Source organism: Dendropsophus ebraccatus, chromosome 7 (genome assembly GCF_027789765.1).
Source record: "Dendropsophus ebraccatus isolate aDenEbr1 chromosome 7, aDenEbr1.pat, whole genome shotgun sequence".
Classification (NCBI taxonomy): Eukaryota; Metazoa; Chordata; class Amphibia; order Anura; family Hylidae; genus Dendropsophus; species Dendropsophus ebraccatus.
The window spans coordinates 6,154,107-6,177,945 of record NC_091460.1 but is presented as its reverse complement, the minus strand read 5'-3'; the positions used below and the strand labels follow the sequence as shown (position 1 = coordinate 6,177,945).

Genomic DNA, 23,839 nt, shown 5'->3' with positions numbered 1-23,839 from the left:
GCCTAGGGAGGGACTACTGCCTGCAAAACTCTACGGCCGAAGGTTAAATCCTCTGTAGAAGATAACTGCAATCTGTAGTGCTTAAAGAAAGTATGGGGAGTACTCCATGTGGCAGTCCTGCAAATCTGGTCTATAGGGACAGAAGCTCTCTCGGCCCAAGAAGTAGCTACGGCCCTGGAGGAGTGAGCCCCAAACCCCGTTGGAATATCCCTCCCACTGATCTTGTAGCATTCACCTATAGTAAGCTTTACCCATCTGGCGATAGTCTGGGAAGTGGCAGCCTTCCCTCTATTCTTCCCCTGAAAGGAAATAAGAAGATTGTCACTACGTCTCCACTCCCTTGTGGTTTCTAGATAGTAAAGGAGGATGCGTCTAACATCTAGTGTATGAAAAGAAGCCTCTCTGTCATTGGAAGGATTATCACAGAAAGAGGGAAGAATCACTTCTTGTGATCTATGAAAGTCGGACACTACTTTTGGTAGAAATGCAGGGTCAGGAGAGAGGATGACTCTATCGTCCCTAACCGACAGATAGGGTGAGTTGATAGAGAAGGCCCGAATTTCGCTTACTCTCCTGGCAGATGTTATGGCTAATAGAAATGCTAATTTTAAGGAAAGAAACTTTATGCTACAACTATCCATAGGTTCAAATGGAGACATGGTGAGGCCAGAGAGTACTATGTTGAGATCCCAAGGGGGAAGTCTAGATTTGATGGTTGGACATAGTCTACTTGCAGCCCTGGTAAACCTACTGATCCAGGGGTGGTCTGCCAGCTTAAAATCAAACAAGGCACTAAGAGCAGATATCTGGACTTTAATTGTGCTGGGTCTGAGTCCCTTCTTGAGGCCCTCCTGTAGGAAGTCTAACACTAATGGAATATTAGGAGGGCTAAGCACATTAATGGGCTGGTTAACAAATCTAACGAAGGCTTTCCATGTTCTGAGATATATGGCCGAAGTAACTCTCTTTCGGCTTGCCAGGAGGGTAGAAATAACACTTGTGGAAATGCCCCTATCTATTAGCAGCTGCCTTTCACATGCCAGGCTGTCAGATGGAGTCTCCCGACTGTAGGATGGGAGACTGGTCCCTGGCTGAGAAGATCCCCCCTCTCTGGAAGTATCCATGGTTCTGAGATTGACATCCTTCTCAACCAGGAAAACCACACCCTCCTTGGCCAGAAGGGTGCAATCAGAATAAGATGAGCTCTGTCTTCCCTGATCTTCTGGATGACTCGAGGTAACATTCTGATGGGGGGAAAGGCATAAAGGAGACCCCCTTCCCATTTCTGGGCTAGGGCATCCAAGGCTGTAGGTTTGTCCTCTGGGCATAGTGAAAAGAACTCCCGAACCTTCCTGTTGGCCCGGGTTGCAAAAAGGTCTGTCTTGGGGTAACCCCAAAGTCTGCAAATCTGAAGGAAAACTTCTTGTGACAGTTCCCATTCTCCCTGGTGAAGTTGATTGCGGCTCAGGTAGTCTGCTTTGTAATTGTCTATCCCTTTTAGATGGAGTGCTGTGAGGGACAAGAAATGAGGTTCTGCCAGTCGGAATATGTGGTGAGATATCCTCATCAGTTCTGGGGATCTTGAGCCTCCTTGATGGTTGATATAGGCAACTGCTGAGGCATTGTCTGTCATTACCCTTACATTTCTGCCTTGTAGCTGGGGAAGGGCCTGAGCTAAAGATAGAAAAATGGCTCTTAATTCTCGTATATTCTGAGAGTCCTTTGCCTCTTCTGGAGTCCATAGTCCTTGTAGCAAGAGGGAGTCTAGGTGAGCTCCCCATCCCTGAGGACTGGCATCTGTTGTGACTGTAATTACGTCGTGTAGTTTCCATGGGAGACCCTTGTTGAGGTGTTCCTCCACCGTCCACCATAAAAGGGATCTCAGACTCTGTGGAGAAAGAAAAAAGGGGGAGTCTAGGGAATCCATAAGTCCATCCCATTCGGATAATATCTGGGCCTGAAAACGTCTAGAATGGTATTGAGCCCAAGGTACAGCTTGGATAGACGAGGTGAATAACCCTAAAAGGGACATAGCTGATCTGAAGGTAGTGAGAGGTTGGGAAATCAGATCCCTAGTTCTGGCCATAATCTGGGAGATCTTATTGTCTGGAAGAAAGGATCGTTGGGAGATAGAGTCCAGGTAGATGCCTAGGAATTTACATTTCTGCGATGGTATTTTATTGGACTTTTCATCATTTACTTCCCACCCCAAAGATGTGAAGATAGATTCTACACAGCGGATGTTATCTTCTAGAATGGTTGGAGAATTATTCACTAGGAGAAAATCATCCAAGTAGGGGATGATAATAATATCTTTCTCTCTGACATGGGCCATGACTTCCGCCATAATCTTAGTAAATACCCTAGGGGCCTGAGATATGCCAAAGGGCATGGCAGAATATTGAAAATGCTGAATATCCTTATCCATCTTAACAGCCACTCTTAGGAATCGCTGGTGATCTGGATGTATTGGGACATGGTAGTAAGCATCCCTAAGATCCAGTGTGGCCATGTAACAGTTCTCCGAGAGGTTCAGAATAGTAGAGGGTATTGATTCCATTCTGAACCTCTCGTAAGTAAGAACTCTATTAAGGGGTTTTAGGTTGATTATAGTTCTGAAAGAGCCATTTGGTTTCCTCACCAAAAATAAGGTAGAATAGAATCCTGCTGCTATCTGGTCTGAAGGGACCGGAACCAAAACTCTTTTACTTATTAATGAGTGGACTTCTGAGACTAAGGCAACTTGTTTCTCAGGATCAGAGGATAAGTCAGTACACACAAATCTATTCCCTGGGGAGGACGAAAAAGAGATCTTTAAACCAGATTTTATTGTCTCCAAAACAAAGGTGCTACCAGAAATGTTACACCAACTAGAGAAGTGAAAAGACAATCGCCCCCCCACAGGGACCTCGCGTCATTGTGAGGGTTTCTTGGTCTCGGTACTAGGAAAGAGGAACCCCTTCCCCTTCTTCGTAGGCCTCCAATCCCTTCTAGAAGTAGAGGATCCCCCTCTGGGCTTCCTACCTCGGCCCCTGAAAGATCTATTCTGCTGTTGCTGTTGAATGAGGGGAAATCCTTTCTTTCGGTCCGATGCTTTTTCCAAGACCACGTCTAGAGCGGAGCCGAAGAGGAATTTTCCTTCGCAAGGTACTCCACATAGTCTTGTCTTAGATGTTGTGTCTCCTTTCCATTCTTTGAGCCATAAAGTTCTTCGGGCAGAGTTGGACAATGCTGCAGAACGGGCTGAAAGCTTTAAAGCATCTGCTGAGGCTTCCGAACTGAAAGACACTGCATTTTCAATGGTACTAAAAGCAGTAGCAAAGTCTTGTTCAGGGTTACCCTCATAGACTTTGTCCTTCAGTTCAGACATCCAGATCTGTAGAGATCTGGCCACCGAGGTAGTGGCTATGAGAGGTTTAAAGGTCGCGGTGGAAGCTTCCCAATTTTTTCTAAGGTAAACCTCAGCCCTCTTGTCCATCGGGTCCTTCATAGTAGCCGAGTCCTCGAATGGAAGGGCATTTTTCTTAGAGATCTTAGCCACTGGAGGATCGATCATAGGGGCATTCTCCCAGTATTCTGCGTCTTCATGACTGAAAGGGTACTTTCTTTTATACTGTAGTGAAAAGAATATGAACATATATGTGTATAGTCAATCAATTTCTAAGTAAGAAAAAAACACCAGGAGTGAAGAAAACAACCCCCACTTACGGCTTGAGGTATGAAAAATTTTCGATCTGGTTTGGACCACTCATTTGATATGAGATGTTTAATGCTCTGGTGCACTGGAAACACGGGTCGTTTCTTAGGAGCTAGGCCTTCAAACATCCGGTCCTGCACCGATTTGAGTTGAGGGGTCTCTTCTATCTCCATTGTGCAGCGTACAGCTTTAACCAAGGAGTCTATGTATTCGACAGTCAGAAGAGGGGATGATGACTCCTCTCCTTCCTTCTCACCCTCAGAGGCTATCTCTCCAGGCTCATCAAGCACCGAACTCTGCTCCTGATCCTCCTCAATAGATGGAGGGAGGGGAGCTGGTCTACCAGGACCAGGTAATTCAACCAGCGAGGACTCAGTAGGAGCTGTTGAAGGTATAGCTATCGGAGCTGGAGGAGCCACAGTCTCAGAGGTTGTAGGGTTAGAGGGTAATGAGGCCTGAAAACAAGGTATATATAAAAAAATATTTTATGAAACAAAGGAAAATAATTCTTGGTAGGAACGAGAACAACATCCAAAGCACATACCCTAATCTCATGTCTGATCATGTCCCTTATGTTTCTCATGAAAGAAGGACCCTGATCTTCAAGAACACGGTTCATACATCCACCACATAACGCTTTATTATATGATGAGCTTAGGTGTTTTTTACAGATAGGGCAATCTCTACTCCTCTGTTTCTCCTTTTCCTTTCTAGCACTTTCTTCCTGCTGACATTTAAGGAATATATAACACACTTTAGCAAAGAGATATACACAAAAAACATCTCCAGGGGAAACCCCTCTTACCCCACATACCGAAGTGGATTCTGTCTGAGTGGTTCCCTTAGGATCAGCGCCCTGAGCTTCCATCTTTCCACAATTGGAAGTTCAGAAGTGTAGCAGCCAGTAGCGGCAGCAACCGAAGCAGAAGGGATATCAGCTGCTTAGTGCAGAGCACACTTCCTGGTGCTCTGCAGCTCTTTTAAATTTGGCGCCCAAAAACGCCGGAGACTGGCTGGCTCCGCCCCCCCGCCGCGGCGCTGATGCGGCACACCCTCCCACTGCTGGACGTAATCCCCCCTTGACAGGCCGCAGCCCGGACGCTGCCGAACACGGCCTGCAGATAGTCCCGCCTCCGGACTTCCCCCGGCCGCGGCATCAGTCCGCGCCCCTCCCCCGCCAGCGCGCACGCTACGGCCGGGAGGAGCAAGCAGACATAGCAGCAGCCGGCGTCCAGAGGGGCCAAGGGAGCAGCGGGGATCCTCTTCAGGAGGTGTCGGGGCGACCACCAGACTGGACTGCAGCTCAAGATGCCTTACGCAGCCCGGGAAGCCGGTGAGTGGGAATCTACACCAGGGATCCCCAGTCTCGTCTTCTTAGGTCCAGGAGTGAATCCTGAGTAATCCTGCCCTATGGGACAGGAAACAGTAACTGGTGCTGGTGGGGCGTTTTGCTTCTTTTATGGTCCAGTGGTCCTGTTTCCTGTCCAATAGGAGTAGGAGGTGGTCCTATCCAGGGGTGCCGTCATAGGGCGATGAGAGAAAAAATGTTATAACATCAGGGGTGGGGTACATAAATCGCTGCACCCACTCCCCTCTCCCAGTGCCTACCACCAGCTGGGAGAACCACACAGGTTCCAGGGGAGCTTCCCCCATCCCAAGTGCAACCGCCTCATTATTATACTAGCCAAAGAGCAGGAGGAGAGGAAGGAGAGGAGGAGAAGGGAGCAGAGAAAGAAGACGACGACTAAGGAAGAGGATGAAAAGAAGGAGACAGAAGCAGAGAAAGAAGAATACTGAGAGGGGAGGAGATAAGGAAAGAAGAAGGAAGAGGAGAAAGACTACTAAGAGGAGAAGAGGAAAGAAAAGAAGTAGATTGAGGCAGAGAAAGAAGAGGAGTACTAAGAGGAGGAGGGAAGGGGAGGGGGAAGAATAGAAAAAAAAAAAAAGACAGAAAGAGCAAGAAAAAAGTAGAAATATGACACAAGAAAAAAAAAAGATGAAGATCATGAGGAAACAGAAAAGAATGTGTTAAAGAGAGAGAGGGAAATGAAGAAAAAGAGAAGGAAGAAGAACAAAGCAAAGGGGAATACACAAGTAAGAGGAGGAGGGAAGATGAGAAAGGGGAAGATAAAAACAAACAGAACAGCAAGTAGGCAGTAAAGAAAGGGAAGAAGAGGAGGAAAGAAAAGAAACAAACATAAGTAAGAATGGGGAATCAGAATATGGGAAAAGAGGAAACAATATGGCGTGTGAAGAGAAGGAGGGCTGGCACATGACTTGGTCCTCACCATCTGAGTGGATAAACTTCTCTCCGCGGCACAGGACACCTGGCAGGCAGAGGGCACAGGTTACACATAACTGGGCAGAACATCCACAGAGACGTAGGAGGCAGAGATACTCACCGTGTATAGCATCAATGCTGGATCCATCAAAGGAAGTGTAACCGGGTATATACACAACCCCTGTGGAGACACATGAGGGGACTATGAGCCGCTGCCCCCATACTGTGCTCCCTGCACACATCATCCTCTGCCCCGTATACGCCGATCCCATAACCACCGCCCCAGGCGCAAGCAGCGCTGGAGTCTTACCCTGGTGGCAGCGCTCTCGCTCTTGGATTTTGGGGTGTAGCTTAGGATAGGGATCTTTTCTTAATGTAACCGAGTGAGAAGGAGCGGCGTGCACAGCAGGACCTGAAACACCAGAGAAAGAGCAGGTTATACAAGACTGGTAGATGTAGCGGAGGACTATGGCACGTACCACAGCCCAGAGCATTGTCTTCACTGACACACTGTAACAACACGCATAAACAGTACAAGGGAGAGAACGTTCTCCAGAGATCCGGAACCCCACAGACCCTAGTGCTGCCCCCTCCAGTAAGGCTGGAGATCTTATACAGGTCACCAGGATTGGAGATAAGCAGCGTTACACACCTTCCGGCATCTCACCCTTGGGCACCTCCACCCCCCAGGCCTCCGCGATGTGGGTCAGCAGGATCTGGGTGTACTTCCGATGTGCCAGCTGGTTCCAGTGGACGGCGTCGCGGCATCTGAAGCGCAGGTTGCCCCGGAAGTGATAGTGCATGTCCAGCACGTCCAGCTTGTGGACATTGGCCAAAGTGGTGCTGAAGAAGTTCCCCTCCACAACGTCCCACCGCAGGTTGTGTGCCATGTACTGAAACACAAGGGGATAAAACCAAACTGTCACCAACCCAATGGACATTCGTCCAATCCCTACGGTTTCTTCAACTTCAACAAATTTTATTCATCTGATCCTGTACAAACAATGCAACGTTTCAACCTTTAAGCAGGTCTAGAAGGTCAAGCACAACTTATAAAGACCTGCATGAGGGTCGAAACGTTGCATTGTAGTGTTTCATTGTGCATGTACAGTGCCTACACCTGGGCTTGCAGTGTGCATCCATCTTCTACAATTGGCCTCTTTGGTGCTATTGGACTGTTTGGTCTGAACACAGGGACTGAATGGGTCAAGCACAAACATGGTCTCTCCTACATCCACACGGACTTTCTTCCATGACACATAGACATTGACGTGGTTACCTCTGGGATTTCATTATCCCTATATCCGACCGGCATGGTCATGCTCCATATGATGAGGCAATCGGGGTTCAGCACCTTCTTGAGGCGTTGGAACAGGATGTTCAGGTTGGTTTTGTAGGCCTCCAGAGGATCGTCACCATACCTGCGGGAGAGGAGGACAATGAGTATCCGCGGTGTGAACATGCCGGCGAGGGCTGCTACAAAGAAACGCATTGGTCACCTCATGAGGTCCCAGACGCAGGAGTTTACTATCACCACATCCGGTTGGGGGCCGCTCTTGAAATCTGACAGTACGCTCTCCAGGTAGTCAGAGTAGGCGCGGGTCAGAAAGTAGAAGCGGACAAGATAGTGACCAGTCCGGTACTGCCGCACTTCTCGATAGGTGGTTCCATTGTGCATTTCGTTCAGGACGCCGCCCTCCACCAGTGCGTCATTTGCAAAACTCAACTCCCCCTGAGAAAGAACAGCGACACGGGTTGGGATGTGCTGTAAGAGGTGGCCAGTGACCAGTCTGCTCTGCCGCTTCGTGGAGGACCTCACCTTACGTTTCAGCTGGGCTTCAGACAGGAACTTGTCCTCCTGCAGCAGCTTCACCAGGTCCTTGTAGACGGATCTCTGAACTGAGAGATGGAGACATGAGGTTGGGGCCCCGGGTATACACGGGCTCTGCACATGTGGAGTACCCAATCCATACAGCACGGAGTCACTTACTGGAATCTCCAAGGACAGCGACAAACTTGTTGTGCAGCAACTGGCGCACATCTGCCGAGCGGAACCAACCCATGACTGACGTCTGGCATCCAGGTCCTGCAATAGAAACATGGCCGTCACTGACAGGTCACAGCATCGCACAGTAAAACTCCCTGCAACATTACACAGTACAACTTCCTGCAGCAGCTATGGTGTCCCCCATTCTCTCACATTCTCTGGCAGAACACACAGCACCTGGATCGTCTGGGAACACTGTAGACGTCACCTGACAACTTTCTAAACAGATTTAAGAAACATTTACACGATATCCATCTTGGTTTCAGTGCTCACTTCCTGCCCTCCTGACCAAGTAAACTCCCAAATGACAAGGGAACTAGTATAGGCGACTGGTCGGGCAAAGCTTACTGAGGGATATCGTAAGATGGAGCCAAGATGGCTCCTCAAGAGGGTCCAATTTCTACCACTTTTGGTGATTTGGCGCCCACCATGTTCGGTAAGGTTACCTGGGAGGTGGAAATCTGAGAAGTCTAAGAAACCAGAACACTGTAACCAAAAACCTGATTGCGATATCATCACTTTACCTCACGTCCTCCATCTCACCAACAACGTCTACAAATCTTTACTTTGGAAAAGCTGGAACCATCTGGACAGACCGTGCTCACCAAACCTTACAACGGCCACCGAGGAACCAAGAATAGAGGACCCAGTCACAGGATTCAACCCATAGGATGGAGCTGTAGGAGTGGATGGAAGACACATCCCGAGGGGACAGGCGATCGTGCGGCCGGGGGCTGCGGGGCGATCGTGCGGCCGGGGGCTGCGGGGCGATCGTGCGGCCGGGGGCTGCGGGGCGATCGTGCGGCCGGGGGCTGGGGGCGATCGGGGCTGCAGGGGGGCGGGCAGGATATACATTACCTGATCCCGGCTCCTGCTTGCTTCGGCAGCTCCCGGCACGTTCCGCCAGGCCAATCAGTGCGCTGCCCCGCCGCAGCGCACTGATTGGCCGGGCGGGCCGTGAAGACACCGGGAGCCCCGAAGCAAGCAGGAACGGGGACCCATTAATGTAAAATGTCTGGCGGCCGGGGGGTTAATGGGGCGGGCTGCAGACAAAATCGCAGCAGGGATTTACATCCCTGCTGCAATTTTGTCTTCCATTGAAAGAATAGGGGCCGGATCCGCAGCGAGTCTCGCTGCAAATACGCAGCAAGGGGACTCGCTGCGGATCCGCCAAGTGGGTTTGTACCCTAACTCAGAAACAGAGAATGCCTAAAGCCAGTCAGGACTACACCCACCCCGACCACCTGTCTACATGGTCCCAGGCCCATGAAACACCCTTTAAAGGACAACTCCGGTGAAAAGCTTTTTCCCAGTGACTGAAACACATTACAAAGTTATATAACTCTGTAAGGGTCCATTTACACAGAAAGATTATCTGCCAAAGATTTGAAGCCAAAGCCAGAAATGGATTTGAAATGAGGAGAAATCTCAGGCTTTCCTTTATGACCTGATCTCTGTTTATAGTCTGTTTCTGGCTTTGGCTTCAAATCTTTGTAAATGGACCCCAGATATAGCCTATCTTTTCCCCCCACCAGGAAGTGAAGTAAACTCCTTCTTACCTAATGACTGGTGACCCCAGGCTGTTCTGCGGCAGCCATTTTGTGACAATTACATCATCAAGAGGGAGGTGGGTCTAAGCCCTGTTAGGCCAGCCTCCCTGGTCAGATGACTCAGGTTGCTCAGCTCGGATTGGCTGAGCAAGCTGTAAGTCATCTAACAGTTTTACAGAGTCAGTTAGACATCAGAGGAGACAAAGTGCATGATGGGAAACCCCAAACCAGGAAGTAAAGAAAAAAAACTAAGACACCAAGGGGAGCTTCAGTTCATTTTTCTTTGTTCTGGGCCATTGGCACCCCATGCCATGATCCCCACCCTCCCAATTATAATAGGGGTCACACTCTCAACTCGGTACAGAAGACTGTGAAGGGAATGGGGGGGGGGGGTGTCAGTGATTGCAATGTACAGGGGTGGGGGCAATTTAGTTCTGCGCCAGCAACATATGGGGGTGGGGATTGGTTTCATGATGGCAGCGGATGGCATGGGTGACGACTACTTCAGGATGTCAAGGTAGACTTTCCAAAGCATATGGGGGAGGGGTTCCCTCCATCCCTGTACAGTGTATTGTACAAAATACATGGGGGGGGGGGGGGTCCCTCCACTATAGTGTACCATACAGCAGTCTATGAGACCCCCACCCGCGTGTCCTCTGTAAGTGAAGCTGTATACCATCATGCTCTGGGATATATCCCCCATCCCATCAGGAGTAATGATGTCACCTCTGACTATACTGCCCCCCAGGGGCCATCACCAGACGCTACAGACGCCGCATAATTACCCTCTGACCTCCAACAGCCATGACATCACATACTACACCGGGAGACACTGTATAATACAGGACCAGGACACTGCGCAATGCTCTGCAGACCTGTATATACACTGTATACCCCCACACACTGCTGCCGAGTACAGAGAGGACCCCGTGAGATGCTCTGCAGACCTGTATATACACTGTTTACCCCCACACACTGCTGCCGAGTACAGAGAGGACCCTGTGAGATGCTCTGCAGACCTGTATATACACTGTATACCCCACACACTGCTGCTGAGTACAGAGAGGATCCTGTGAGATGCTCTGCAGACCTGTATATACACTGTATACCCACACACACTGCTGCTGAGTACAGAGAGGACCCTGTGAGATGCTCTGCAGACCTGTATATACACTGTATACCCACACACACTGCTGCTGAGTACAGAGAGGACCCTGTGAGATGCTCTGCAGACCTGTATATACACTGTATACCCCACATACTGCTGCTGAGTACAGAGAGGACCCTGTGAGATGCTCTGCAGACCTGTATATACACTGTATACCCCACACACTGCTGCTGAGTACAGAGGACCCTGTGAGATGCTCTGCAGACCTGTATATACACTGTTTACCCCACACACTGCTGCTGAGTACAGAGAGGAACCTGTGAGATGCTCTGCAGACCTGTATATACACTGTATACCCCCACACACTGCTGCTGAGTACAGAGGACCCTGTGAGATGCTCTGCAGACCTGTATATACACTGTATACCCCACACACTGCTGCTGAGTACAGAGGACCCTGTGAGATGCTCTGCAGACCTGTATATACACTGTTTACCCCCACACACTGCTGCTGAGTACAGAGAGGACCCTGTGAGATGCTCTGCAGACCTGTATATGCACTGTATACCCCACACACTGCTGCTGAGTACAGAGAGGACCCTGTGAGATGCTCTGCAGACCTGTATATACACTGTATACCCACACACACTGCTGCTGAGTACAGAGAGGACCCTGTGAGATGCTCTGCAGACCTGTATATACACTGTATACCCACACACACTGCTGCTGAGTACAGAGAGGACCCTGTGAGATGCTCTGCAGACCTGTATATACACTGTATACCCCACATACTGCTGCTGAGTACAGAGAGGACCCTGTGAGATGCTCTGCAGACCTGTATATACACTGTATACCCCACACACTGCTGCTGAGTACAGAGGACCCTGTGAGATGCTCTGCAGACCTGTATATACACTGTTTACCCCACACACTGCTGCTGAGTACAGAGAGGAACCTGTGAGATGCTCTGCAGACCTGTATATACACTGTATACCCCCACACACTGCTGCTGAGTACAGAGGACCCTGTGAGATGCTCTGCAGACCTGTATATACACTGTATACCCCACACACTGCTGCTGAGTACAGAGGACCCTGTGAGATGCTCTGCAGACCTGTATATACACTGTTTACCCCCACACACTGCTGCTGAGTACAGAGGACCCTGTGAGATGCTCTGCAGACCTGTATATACACTGTTTACCCCCACACACTGCTGCTGAGTACAGAGAGGACCCTGTGAGATGCTCTGCAGACCTGTATATGCACTGTATACCCCACACAGCATAATATATATCTATGTTACCATACAGAATAATATATAATATACAGTAAATAGGATATAGTCTATATACATTATATATACATTAGTACACTGCCTCTCAGTCACTATATATAGATCCAGACATATATATTACAGTATACAGCTCAGTGCATAGTATACACTATATATATATATATATATATATATATATATATATATACATATTACAGTATATATACACATCACTATACACTACATACATAAATATACTGCATATATCCACACACACACACACCTATTACAGTATACAGCACATATACAGCTCAGTATATACGTTACCGGTCACCAGTCTCACCGGTCAGCGCCGCCACCTCCGTACTGACAACACGCGGACAGCGCGCGACTACACTTGTGCGGCCCCGCCCACAAACACAGCGTGTGCTCCCCTCCGCCCCGCCCACAAACACAGCGGCGTGCTCCTCTCTGCCCCGCCCACAAACACAGCGGCGTGCTCCTCTCCGCCCCGCCCACAAACACAGCGGCGTGCTCCCCTCCGCCCCGCCCACAAACACAGCGGCGTGCTCCCACAAACACAGCGGCGTGCTCCCACCGCCCCGCCCACAAACACAGCGTGTGCTCCCCTCCGCCCCGCCCACAAACAGCGGCGTGCTCCCCTCCGCCCCGCCCACAAACACAGCGTGTGCTCCCCTCCGCCCCGCCCACAAACACAGCGGCGTGCTCCTCTCCGCCCCGCCCACAAACACAGCGGCGTGCTCCCACAAACACAGCGGCGTGCTCCCACCGCCCCGCCCACAAACACAGCGTGTGCTCCCCTCCGCCCCGCCCACAAACACAGCGGCGTGCTCCCCTCCGCCCCGCCCACAAACACAGCGTGTGCTCCCCTCCGCCCCGCCCACAAACACAGCGGCGTGCTCCCACCGCCCCGCCCACAAACACAGCGGCGTGCTCCTCTCCGCCCCGCCCACAAACACAGCGGCGCGCTCCCACCGCCCCGCCCACAAACACAGCGGCGTGCTCCCCTCCGCCCCGCCCACAAAACATCCCGCCCCTCATTAGCGCGAGTCACAAGTAGGAGACTGCCTTCGTCCTAAACAAATGGGAGGGGCCAGAATATGCCCGCGCTTTTCCGTTCTGCGTCTGCGCAGTGTCGCGGTTGGAGCAGTGACGGGGAGGTGAGGCATGTTATGTGGTGGTATCCTTGAGAGACGCTGCTGTGCTGTCCGCCATGCCCCTCCTCCGTGACTATACTTACCCAATAACCTACATCTCCCGTCCTCCGCCCTCTCCTGGGGCCTGGACACTGTATCTTTTTTTGGGGGGACATTTATGGCGCCATTTTATGTTAAGGTTCTGTTGCCCATAGCAACCGCACACAGCTCCCACATGAACCAATCATGGCTCAGCTTTCACTTAACCAGAGTAGAGAACTGAAAGCTGAGCTGTGATTGGTTGCTATGGGAGCTGTGATTGGTTGCTATGGGAGCTTTGATTAGTAGTTATGGGAGTAGTATCACATTGCATCTATTCCTATGAATGGGATTTGAGGAGGAGTGGGGGAGACAGAGTGGTCTGGAGGCGGAGACAGAGTGGTCTGGAGGCGGAGACAGAGGGGTCTGGAGGAGGAGACAGAGGGGTCCGGAGGAGGACAGAGGGGTCTCCAGAGACACTGTGGGTGCTCGCTTGCTCCTCGTTCCCACTGCTAGCGCTATCGCATGCTTCTTCGAGTAGGGCGCTGTGGAGGGAGGGGTGGAGTCTGCTGGCGATCGTTAGAAAACTCAGTGCGGAATCTGCCGCTCATCCCCAGGCACTCCCGCTTCCCTTTTCACCGTTCATGTAGGCTCCATTATATGCTTAGGCGGATCCCGTCACCCGCCCAAAGAATTGACACGACAATTCTCTTGGTGGACAGTGGAATCCGCTGGAGCATATAATGGAGTCTATGGAGCCGGCGGAGAGGAAAGCGGAAGTGCGCAGGGATGAGCGGCGGATTCCGTATGAAGATTTCTGTCAGAATTACTCTGTGTGCATATACCCTAACAGGAGATGTTCCTGATGATTGGAGAACGGCCAATGTTATACCTGACCAAAAGAAGGGGAGTAGAGATGAGCCCAGTAACTACAGGCCAGTTAGCCTGACATCTGTAGTAGTAAAAATGATTAAAATTCTTCTAAAAAGAACATAATGGATCATCTAAGAATCAACAATTTGATGGATCCAAACCAGCATGGCTTTACTGCGGGATGATCATGTCAGACTAATCTCCTCTTCTCCTGGTGCAGGTCTGATTAGGCCCAGGGGAATAAAAACTTTTGACTCGTCTCTATGACATGTCGCTATTCCGTCTCTATGACATGTCGCTTTTCCGTCTCTATGACATGTCGCTATGCCGTCTCTGACATGTCGCTATGATGTCTCTATGACATGTCGCTATTCCGTCTCTATGACATGTCGCTATTCCGTCTCTATGACATGTCGCTATTCCGTCTCTATGACATGTCGCTATTCCGTCTCTATGACATGTCGCTATTCCGTCTCTGACATGTCGCTATGATGTCTCTATGACATGTTGCTATTCCGTCTCTATGACATGTCGCTATTCCGTCTCTATGACATGTCGCTATGCCGTCTCTATGACATGTCGCTATTCCGTCTCTATGACATGTCGCTATTCCGTCTCTGACATGTCGCTATTCCGTCTCTATGACATGTCGCTTTTCCGTCTCTATGACATGTCGCTATGACGTCTCTATGACATGTCGCTATGACGTCTCTATGACATGTCGCTATGACGTCTCTATGACATGTCGCTATGAGGTCTATGACATGTCGCTATGACGTCTCTATGACATGTCGCTATTCCGTCTCTATGACATGTCGCTTTTCCGTCTCTATGACATGTCGCTTTGACGTCTCTATGACATGTCGCTATGACGTCTCTATGACATGTCGCTATTCCGTCTCTATGACATGTCGCTTTTCCGTCTCTATGACATGTCGCTTTGACGTCTCTATGACATGTCGCTATGACGTCTCTATGACATGTCGCTATGAGGTCTATGACATGTCGCTATGACGTCTCTATGACATGTCGCTATGACGTCTCTATGACATGTCGCTATGAGGTCTATGACATGTCGCTATGACGTCTCTATGACATGTCGCTATGACGTCTCTATGACAAGTCAAAAGTAAAATTAAATTAACCCTTTATGCTATATTTTAACCCCTTGGTGACCAAGCAATTTCCTTACCTTTTTTCATCACCACCCTCCAACAGTTTTTTTTTTTTTTTTGCATATTTAGCATATACTATTCAGTGTGCAGTAAATGTAACAATAATTATATTCTCTGAGCGACTACGATTACAGAATTACAGAGATGTCAAGTTTGTGTAGCATAATGGGATGAGGTGTGACGTCTATGCGTCTGAAGCGTTTGGGGTGAGGTGTGACGTCTATGCGTTTGGGGTGAGGTGTGACGTCTATGCGTCTGAAGCGTTTGGGGTGAGGTGTGACGTCTATGCGTTTGGGGTGAAGTGTGACGTCTATGCGTCTGAAGCGTTTGGGGTGAGGTGTGACGTCTATGCGTCTGAAGCGTTTGGGGTGAGGTGTGACGTCTATGCGTCTGAAGCGTTTGGGGTGAGGTGTGACGTCTATGCGTTTGGGGTGAGGTGTGACGTCTATGCGTCTGAAGCGTTTGGGGTGAGGTGTGACGTCTATGCGTTTGGGGTGAGGTGTGACGTCTATGCGTCTGAAGCGTTTGTGGTGAGGTGTGACGTCTATGCGTTTGCGGTGAAGTGTGACATCTATGCGTCTGAAGCGTTTGGGGTGAGGTGTGACGTCTATGCGTCTGAAGCGTTTGGGGTGAGGTGTGACTTCTATGCGTCTGAAGCGTATGGGGTGAGGTGTGACGTCTGCGTCTGAAGCGTTTGGGGTGAGGTGTGACGTCTATGCGTCTGAAGCGTTTGGGGTGAGGTGTGACGTCTGCGTCTGAAGCGTTTGGGGTGAGGTGTGACGTCTATGCGTCTGAAGCGTATGGGGTGAGGTGTGACGTCTGCGTCTGAAGTGTATGGGGTGATGTTTGACCTGGGATGAGATGTGACATCTATGAGTCTGAAGCATTTGGGATAAGGTGTGACGTATATGCGTTTGGGGTGAGGTGTGACGTCTATGCGTTTGGGGTGAGGTGTGACGTCTATGCGTCTGAAGCGTTTGGGGTGAGGTGTGACGTCTATGCGTTTGGGGTGAGGTGTGACGTCTATGCGTCTGAAGCGTTTGGGGTGAGGTGTGACGTCTATGCGTCTGAAGCGTATGGGGTGAGGTGTGACGTCTGCGTCTGAAGCGTATGGGGTGATGTTTGACCTGGGATGAGATGTGACATCTATGAGTCTGAAGCATTTGGGATAAGGTGTGACGTCTATGAGTCTGAAGCATTTGGGATGAGGTGTGATGTGGGATGAGGGTGATGCCTATGTCTGAAGCATTTTGGATAAGGTGTGACATCTATGAGTCTGAAGCGTTTGGGATGAGGTGTGATGTGGGATGAGGGTGACATCTATGAGTCTAGAGTGTTTTGTGTGTGTGTGTGGGGGGGTGACATCTGCGAGTTTGAAGCCTTTGGGATGAGGTGTGACGTTCCCTTGACATGCAGATTGTAAGATGTTGTGAGATAAGAAGCTGCAGACTCTCCGGGCTCCAGACGTGGTGTTGCACTCCTAGTTATGGTAAGTAGTTGTGATGATGGGGGTTATGCTCCTCAAACTCCTGACATCAGGTTCATATAATACATGATGAGATGAGCAAATTTACTGAAATTCTGTAAAATTGAACAGTCATGTATCGAACCCTGAGGACTCCCAGAACTGTTTTCAACCCCTTTCAAGCTTTTTAATGCCAGGGTATCTTTACCCTAAAGTTAGTTTTGTGGTTAGAGTCCCAACCCTAAGGGCCCTATTAAATTATCCTGCCATGATTGCATCTTCTGAGCTAACCTTAAAACCGCTGTTAATGGTTTGCAGGTCCTTCTCTGTATACTTGCCGGGATCGGTGGCAGTATACCTCATAAAAACGTTTGGGCCATGTTAAAAAAAATATATGACGACGGTAATAATTATAGTTAACAACTATAGTTCCGTGTTGTGGTGAGCGATTTCTGATCAGTTGATCGGAGAGCAATCACTTTCTGATATGACCCAGATTCTCGGATAGGATAGGACCCAGACTCGCCGCCAGTCTGAGCGATTCACCTGAAACAAATCACAACAGTTTCAGGTTAGAACAAATCCGAATTTTGGGGGGAAATTTGTAACGACTTGAACTTGTTCTGAATCGAGCCTCTTATCTCTACGTAACACAACGTGAGGACCTTACTTTGTTATGGAGCGAATTCCTTCAGCAATGACTCCCGAATCCCGTAATGTGATGTAAGGACGGAGCCCGGATACCGGCATCTGGCCGCCTTTATTACATCAGGCAAGTCTGAAGCCGGTTACTAAACTGGGAACCATCGGAAAAATAAAGAGGAAGTGGCAGCTGTCTGGTCCGGTTCTCACTATTTCTGGAGCTTTCAGAGGTGCAGAGCAGTGTTTGCTGCTTGCTCTTAGTTACATTTTCTTAGTCGGTTGTATCACTACTGGACACCTGCAGGTTATGGCTAAATAACATGACCCCACGATCGCTGCCGGCCTCATACACGGTAAGCCCTGATCACTATGTCACATAGAGCTGCTGTTTTATATGCAAAGCCCCTGCACTGCACAGTGCCACCCGGCCTCAAGCATCTGAGTATATAGAAGTGCAAGCAATGAAGAACAAGTCTCAAGGGACAAAAAGACAACTTCTGTGGGTGTTATTTCTTCAGTTCTCTGAATTATAGAGTGAAGACTTGCTCCTAAAAGTGCCTATAAACCTTTAATAACGTCCTCCCTGTTCTCATGAGTTTTCAGCACAGCCAAAAAACGCCGCTAATAACCCCTGGTGTATGGGGGCCTATAGTCTAATAATTGTAACCACTACCTCAGCCACCTCTGTCCATATCAGGAACTGTCCAGAGCAGGAGAGGTTTTCTATTAAAATTTGCTGCTGCTCTGGACAGTTCCTGACATGGACAGAGGTGGCAGCAGAGAGCACTGTGTGAGACTGGAAAGAATACACCACTTCCTGCAGGACATACAGCAGCTGATAAATACTGGAAGACTTGAGATTTTTTAATAGAAGTTACAAATCTATATAACTCTCTGAAACCAGTTGATTTGAAAGAAAAAGATTTTGTCTGGAGTATCCCTTTAAGTTATTCAAGTGTGAAGACGACATGGCGGAGTCTGGGGTGGATAACACTGCAGAGGAGAGAGGGCAGGGATGAAGTTCCTGTTTCTGAAAGGGATGTCGGCCAAAAACATTCACACTGACACGGTGTACACATTAGGTGAGGCATGCTTCTCATACTCCACAAAAAAAATTGGCTTGCAAAATTGAAAAAATGGCCACTTCACTCATGATTCTGGAGGAGTGATGGTTGTCTGCTCTGACGTTAGAAAAGACTGTACTTTTTTAGAGGAAGGGTTAGGCTGCATTCACACGTCTGTAGATTTTGCGGACAACAAGCGTTAAATGCCTGACATGGATTGTGTCCCCTGCCGGCATAGTATGTTAACATCCTTCACAGCACTGTGATATTTACGTATGACTGAATGCCGCCTAAGATCCAACATCTGGTCATGAGGAAGGTGTCTGGCGAGTCTCACAGTGTCCATCACCCAGAACACACCGGCTGACCTGAGCTTCATCCTCTTTATTCCCCTGATCCGGTGCCCTTTGAACATCTTCTGTTTTCTTAATTGAAAGGGAATCTGTCAGCTGTAATTTATATTCCAAACTGATGTCACTGTTAGATATCTGTAAGGACAAGGAGACACAAGGTACCTGTCACATGTCTGTCTGTGCTTCCAGGATGTAGAGAAATACTTCTTTCTCTGGTACAAGGAGTTGGAGGGTTTACTGAGCTCCTATAGCTACATGCTGGCATGTCTCCTCCCCCCCCCCCGCTTGATGGACGTCCATCGAGGCTGGACTTAACGCAGTAGTGGCGTTAGGACGACTGTAAGAACCATCATAAGTAACGATCATCGTTCTGAGTAATTGGGTGAACGATTTCAGGTCGGTCACCATAGCGGTCATTTGAGATTGTTTATCATTCACCGAAAAATGGCTTAGTGGAATAGGACACTAACCGTGTCAGAAGTTTGGAGCTGACAGATTCCCTTGAAGAACTAAGTGTTAGTGTGAGACGTTAAAGGGATTATCCACCTAGAGTTAAGAAATGAAATACTAGCGGGTCTTACTCAGCAAGCCCCCCTGAGTATTTTGAGCCGTCTGGTGTCCTTCTAGCTGCTGCCATTCTTGAGTTACAAGTTTTCCTAAAAGCCGACGTACATCCAAGATGGCGCCAGCCGGGAAACTACATTTCCCATCATGCATCTCCCTGACTGGTCCGTTTGCGTACTCACCCCCTTAGCTTTCCTTCCTGCCCACTGCTGTCATTACTATTGCACAGCAAACACAGGGCTGTTTTTCTTTTTTTTTCCACTGATTTTTGCATCACATCATCACAATATGTATTCCATACTAGCTGATGATGTAGCAGAGCTGACGTGTGATACAAAGACAGGTACATATGCCTGCATTCACTGACAGCAAGCAGAAATAGCACTTTAACTTTTTATATTACAGAAACCTAGGCTCAGGGACACATGTAAGTCTATGGAAGCAGCACAGGTGAATGGAGATGATGCAGATTATGTCTCCTGGGGCTTGGGTTACAAAGTCAATAGACAGCTAACCCAGCCCCCAGAGAGGAGATCAATCACATGTCCTGTGACTACAAAAGGAGGGGGAAGAGGGAGCTGAGCAGAGTGGACATAGAGAAGAGGATTTTAGACATCCAGAGTGGATAAGAATGATAAAAAAAAACAGGGAAAGGGTGCAAGAAAGGTTATATATGTATTTTAGACATAGAGTGGTATTGGGAAGGGGGATCAGTTAGAATATTGTTTTTGTTACCCAGATAACCCCTTTAAATGAAAGCCTCTTTAGAAATACCTGGGTGCTGTCTAATTGGGAAAGTAGTGTAGCATCTGCTGTCTGCGCGCGAGTATCAACCGAGACATATGAGTCCAAGTCAGTGCTCGAGCTGAACAAGTCAGGAAGAGAAACCAGATGTTGTGCACATCTCGGGACCTTGAGCAGTCGTGGTATCCATCGCTAGTTGTCTTTGCTGTTATCTATTGGCAAAACTCCCAGACCTTGCAGCTAAACTATTTTCAACAAAAAGTATAAAAGAATAAGCTTCATAAACCTGGTGACAGAGCGGGGGCCTTCCAGCGCAGCTATCTGCAGAACATCACACCTAGCACATACACATTTCATGGTTAAGGTATAAAATGGAGGAACACAGACAAAATGCACTCTAAATGCCACATGAATTTGACTCGATTTCTATGAAAATGCAGGAGCTGGATGGGTTAAAGAAGTTGCTACACCACCGACAGAAGTGCATTTTGTAGAACAACGGTGAAAATTCTAAAGCTTTGTAATTTTTTGTGGTCAAATACAAGAAGTCATCAACTCCCCCTCATACATGTAACCTTTCTGTCCAGCTACAAAGTTTCAGAGGAAGTTTCCATTACGGACGTTCTTCCAAAACCAAGCGTGGGGCCTGTTGGCTTACCCACAAGCATCCCAGTTTCTGCCTGTGATCCGAATCCTAGTGCGATTCTCTTTGATCTCTCCCGGTCAGCCATTGTGATTTGTCTCTTAGGTTCTGTTGGATCTTTCCTGGTCAGACATGGTGACGTGTCTCTTAGGTTTTGTTGGACCTCTCCTGGTCATCCATGAGGACGTGTCTCTTAGTTCCTGTTGGTCCTTTCCTGGTCAGCCATGGTGGCGTGTCTCTTAGATCCGTTGGACCTTTTCTGGTCAGCCATGGGGATGTGTCTCTTAGGTTCTGTTGGACCTCTTCTGGTCAGCCATGGTGATGTGTCTCTTAGGTTCTGTTGGACCTTTCCTGGTCAGCCATGGTCATATGTCTCTTAGGTTTGTTGGACCTCATCTCATCAGCTATGGTGATGTGTCTCTTAGGTTCTGTTGGACCTCTCCTGGTCAGCCATGGTGATGTGTCTCTTAGGTTCTATTGGACCTCTCTTGGTCAGCCATGGTGATGTGTCTCTTAGGTTCTGTTGGACCTATCCTGGTCAGCTATGGTGATGTCTCTTAGGTTCTGTTGGACCTCTCTTGGTCAGCCATGGGGACGTGTTTTTTAGGTTCTGTTGGACCTCTCCTGGTCAGCCATGGTGGCGTGTCTCTTAGGTTCTGTTGGACCTCTCCTGGTCAGCCATGGTGATGTGTCTCTTAGGTTCTATTGGACCTCTCCTGGTCAGCCATGGTGACTTGTCTGTTATATTTGTAGATATATCTCTGCGGGAGGGAATCTGGGACCCCTGTCTCTGTTCTGCACATTAGACGAGGCCTGAAGTGATGATATTGTCATGTCTTGTGGTGCGGAGACTGGAATAGCCGTATATTCTAGACATTGGCAGATTTATGACCTCAGTTACAGCCGAGTAGAGAGAAGATGATGTGTATTATCCATTACCCACCATCCAGACGTCTCTGTCTCACATGATGTAAGCGCGCATGTTACAAGGTTAGAAATCCTAGTGTAAATAGCAGTGACTTCTTCCTCCTCTTTATTAGGTCCTGGGGTCGTCTTCACGAAGAAGGTTCCATCGATTTCCCTCAGACACATCTTTAATGCTGTTTTATACAATTTAAAAGAAAAATTAAACTGAAAGGAGCAAAACAAATGTACTATCGCTGCTAGTTAGACAAGTGGTTTAGACTAGTAGCATTGCCTAAACCACAGTTGTCAACTCAAACAACTGCTATGGTGAACGACCTGAAATTGTTCACCCAATTACAAGGAAAGATGATCGTTACTTATGATCGTTCTTGCGGTCGTCCTGTTGTCGCTACTGCGTTCAACGTCGTCTTATTACATGCGAACGATTTGCAAACGATCAACAATAAAAAGTCCAAACTCTATCAAACAACCAACAATTTCTCGTTGGTCGTTTAATCGTTATCTGCTATTACACAAATCAATTATCGTTCAAATCCGAACAATCTAACAATTCTAATGATAATCTTCCTGTGTAATACCACCCTTAGGGCCCTATTCCCCCGGACGATTATCGTTCAGATTATCGTTACATCGTTCGAATCTAAACGATAATCGTTCGGTTGAAATGCAATTAACGACCGAACAAGAAACCGTTGATCGCTGGACCTATTTTTATTGTTGCTCGTTCGCAAAACTTTTGCAAATCGTTCGCATTGAATAAGACGTCGTTCGGTCGTTTGCAGTAGATACGAACGCAATAGCGAAGAAATAGCGAAGAAAAAACTATCGCAAATATGATCATAAGTAACGATTATCGTTCCATGGAAATGAGTGAACGTTTTCAGGTCTTTCGCAATAGCCGTCATTTGAGATCGTTAATTGTTAACGATTATGCAAACGATAATCATCCAGTGGAATAGGGCCCAGTCTGGTTGGATCATTTCACATCAGACCTACATCAGTTCTTTCTTGCACTTGTGACACTAGACGTAGCTGGTTATCCAGAATGCGTCTTCTAGGATGTGACTTGAAGTCGAGACTGCACCATGCTGAGCTGATGGGAATACAGGAAGACCCCTAAAATACAGGAGAGCAATGCTGGCCCCTTCAGCACCACCTACATATATCTATCTCCGCACCAGGACAACCGCAGACGTCTGACCATGAAGTTATCCCCATCCCTCCTCACCCTCATCTGAGCGCTATGGGGGAGATTTATCAGCCCTCTACGTCTACACATTTAGTGCAAGCTCCGTATAATGGACCGTATATGGGTTTGCCAGTATTTTTTGCGTCACACATCACAGCCCTTTTACGCAACTGTAGCGTCTATGGATTTGTAAGAGGGTCAGTTCAAATCAGTGGGTTCTATACACAATGACTTCTCTGCCATTGGGGGCCGTATAATACTGCTGTATGAATGGGACCTCAGGCTGTATGGTGATGCTTCACTGCACAGAGGGACAGATACTGAGGAAAACACTAATGCTTATACTTCCATCTGAACATTAGGGGGCGATGTACTATTGTGAATGAGACAGTTCTCATACACAACCGGCTTACACAGCACTGGCCGCTTACTAGCACTACATTTCCTATGTGTTTTACACACTTGTCTTGTACTAATAATGGGCCTGGCATGTGACTTAGGGCTGTATTACACATAGCCATGTACCACTATTACACGTGGCCATGTGTCACTATTACACGTAGCCATGTATCACTATTACACGTAGCCATGTGTCACTATTACACATAGCCATGTATCACTATTACACGTAGCCATGTACCACTATTACACGTAGCCATGTGTCACTATTACACATAGCCATGTATCACTATTACACGTAGCCATGTGTCACTATTACACGTAGCCATGTATCACTATTACACGTAGCCATGTGTCACTATTACACATAGCCATGTATCACTATTACACGTAGCCATGTACCACTATTACACGTAGCCATGTGTCACTATTACACACAGCCATGTATCACTATTACACGTAGCCATGTGTCACTATTACACGTAGCCATGTGTCACTATTACACGTAGTCATGTGTCACTATTACACGTAGCCATGTGTCACTATTACACATAGCCACATGTCACTATTACACGTAGCCATGTGTCACTATTACACGTAGCCATGTACCACTATTACACGTAGCGATATATCACTATTACACGTAGC

The 23,839-nt window shown here is 48.2% G+C and overlaps 1 protein-coding gene across 9 annotated transcripts in view; it reads right to left on the bottom strand.

Annotated features, from left to right (window-relative positions):
* LOC138797243 (PC-esterase domain-containing protein 1A-like) overlaps nucleotides 1–23,839 on the bottom strand; it is a 68,916-nt gene that overhangs the window by 2,263 nt on the left and 42,814 nt on the right. For 2 of the 9 annotated variants that reach the window (XM_069977116.1, XM_069977122.1), the window contains exons 1-9: nucleotides 12,241–12,336; nucleotides 7,969–8,064; nucleotides 7,798–7,877; nucleotides 7,478–7,710; nucleotides 7,258–7,399; nucleotides 6,631–6,871; nucleotides 6,289–6,390; nucleotides 6,100–6,159; nucleotides 5,986–6,024 (exon numbers count right to left, since the gene is read on the bottom strand). In XM_069977116.1, coding sequence (XP_069833217.1) covers nucleotides 5,986–6,024; nucleotides 6,100–6,159; nucleotides 6,289–6,390; nucleotides 6,631–6,871; nucleotides 7,258–7,399; nucleotides 7,478–7,710; nucleotides 7,798–7,877; nucleotides 7,969–8,041 — 970 coding nt within the window. In that variant the 5' untranslated portion in view covers nucleotides 8,042–8,064; nucleotides 12,241–12,336. Of the gene's footprint in view, nucleotides 1–5,985; nucleotides 6,025–6,099; nucleotides 6,160–6,288; nucleotides 6,391–6,630; nucleotides 6,872–7,257; nucleotides 7,400–7,477; nucleotides 7,711–7,797; nucleotides 7,878–7,968; nucleotides 8,065–12,240; nucleotides 12,377–13,218; nucleotides 13,334–23,839 lie in introns of those variants that run through there. The other 7 variants (XM_069977119.1, XM_069977117.1, XM_069977118.1 and 4 more) reach the window with 7 other exon arrangements.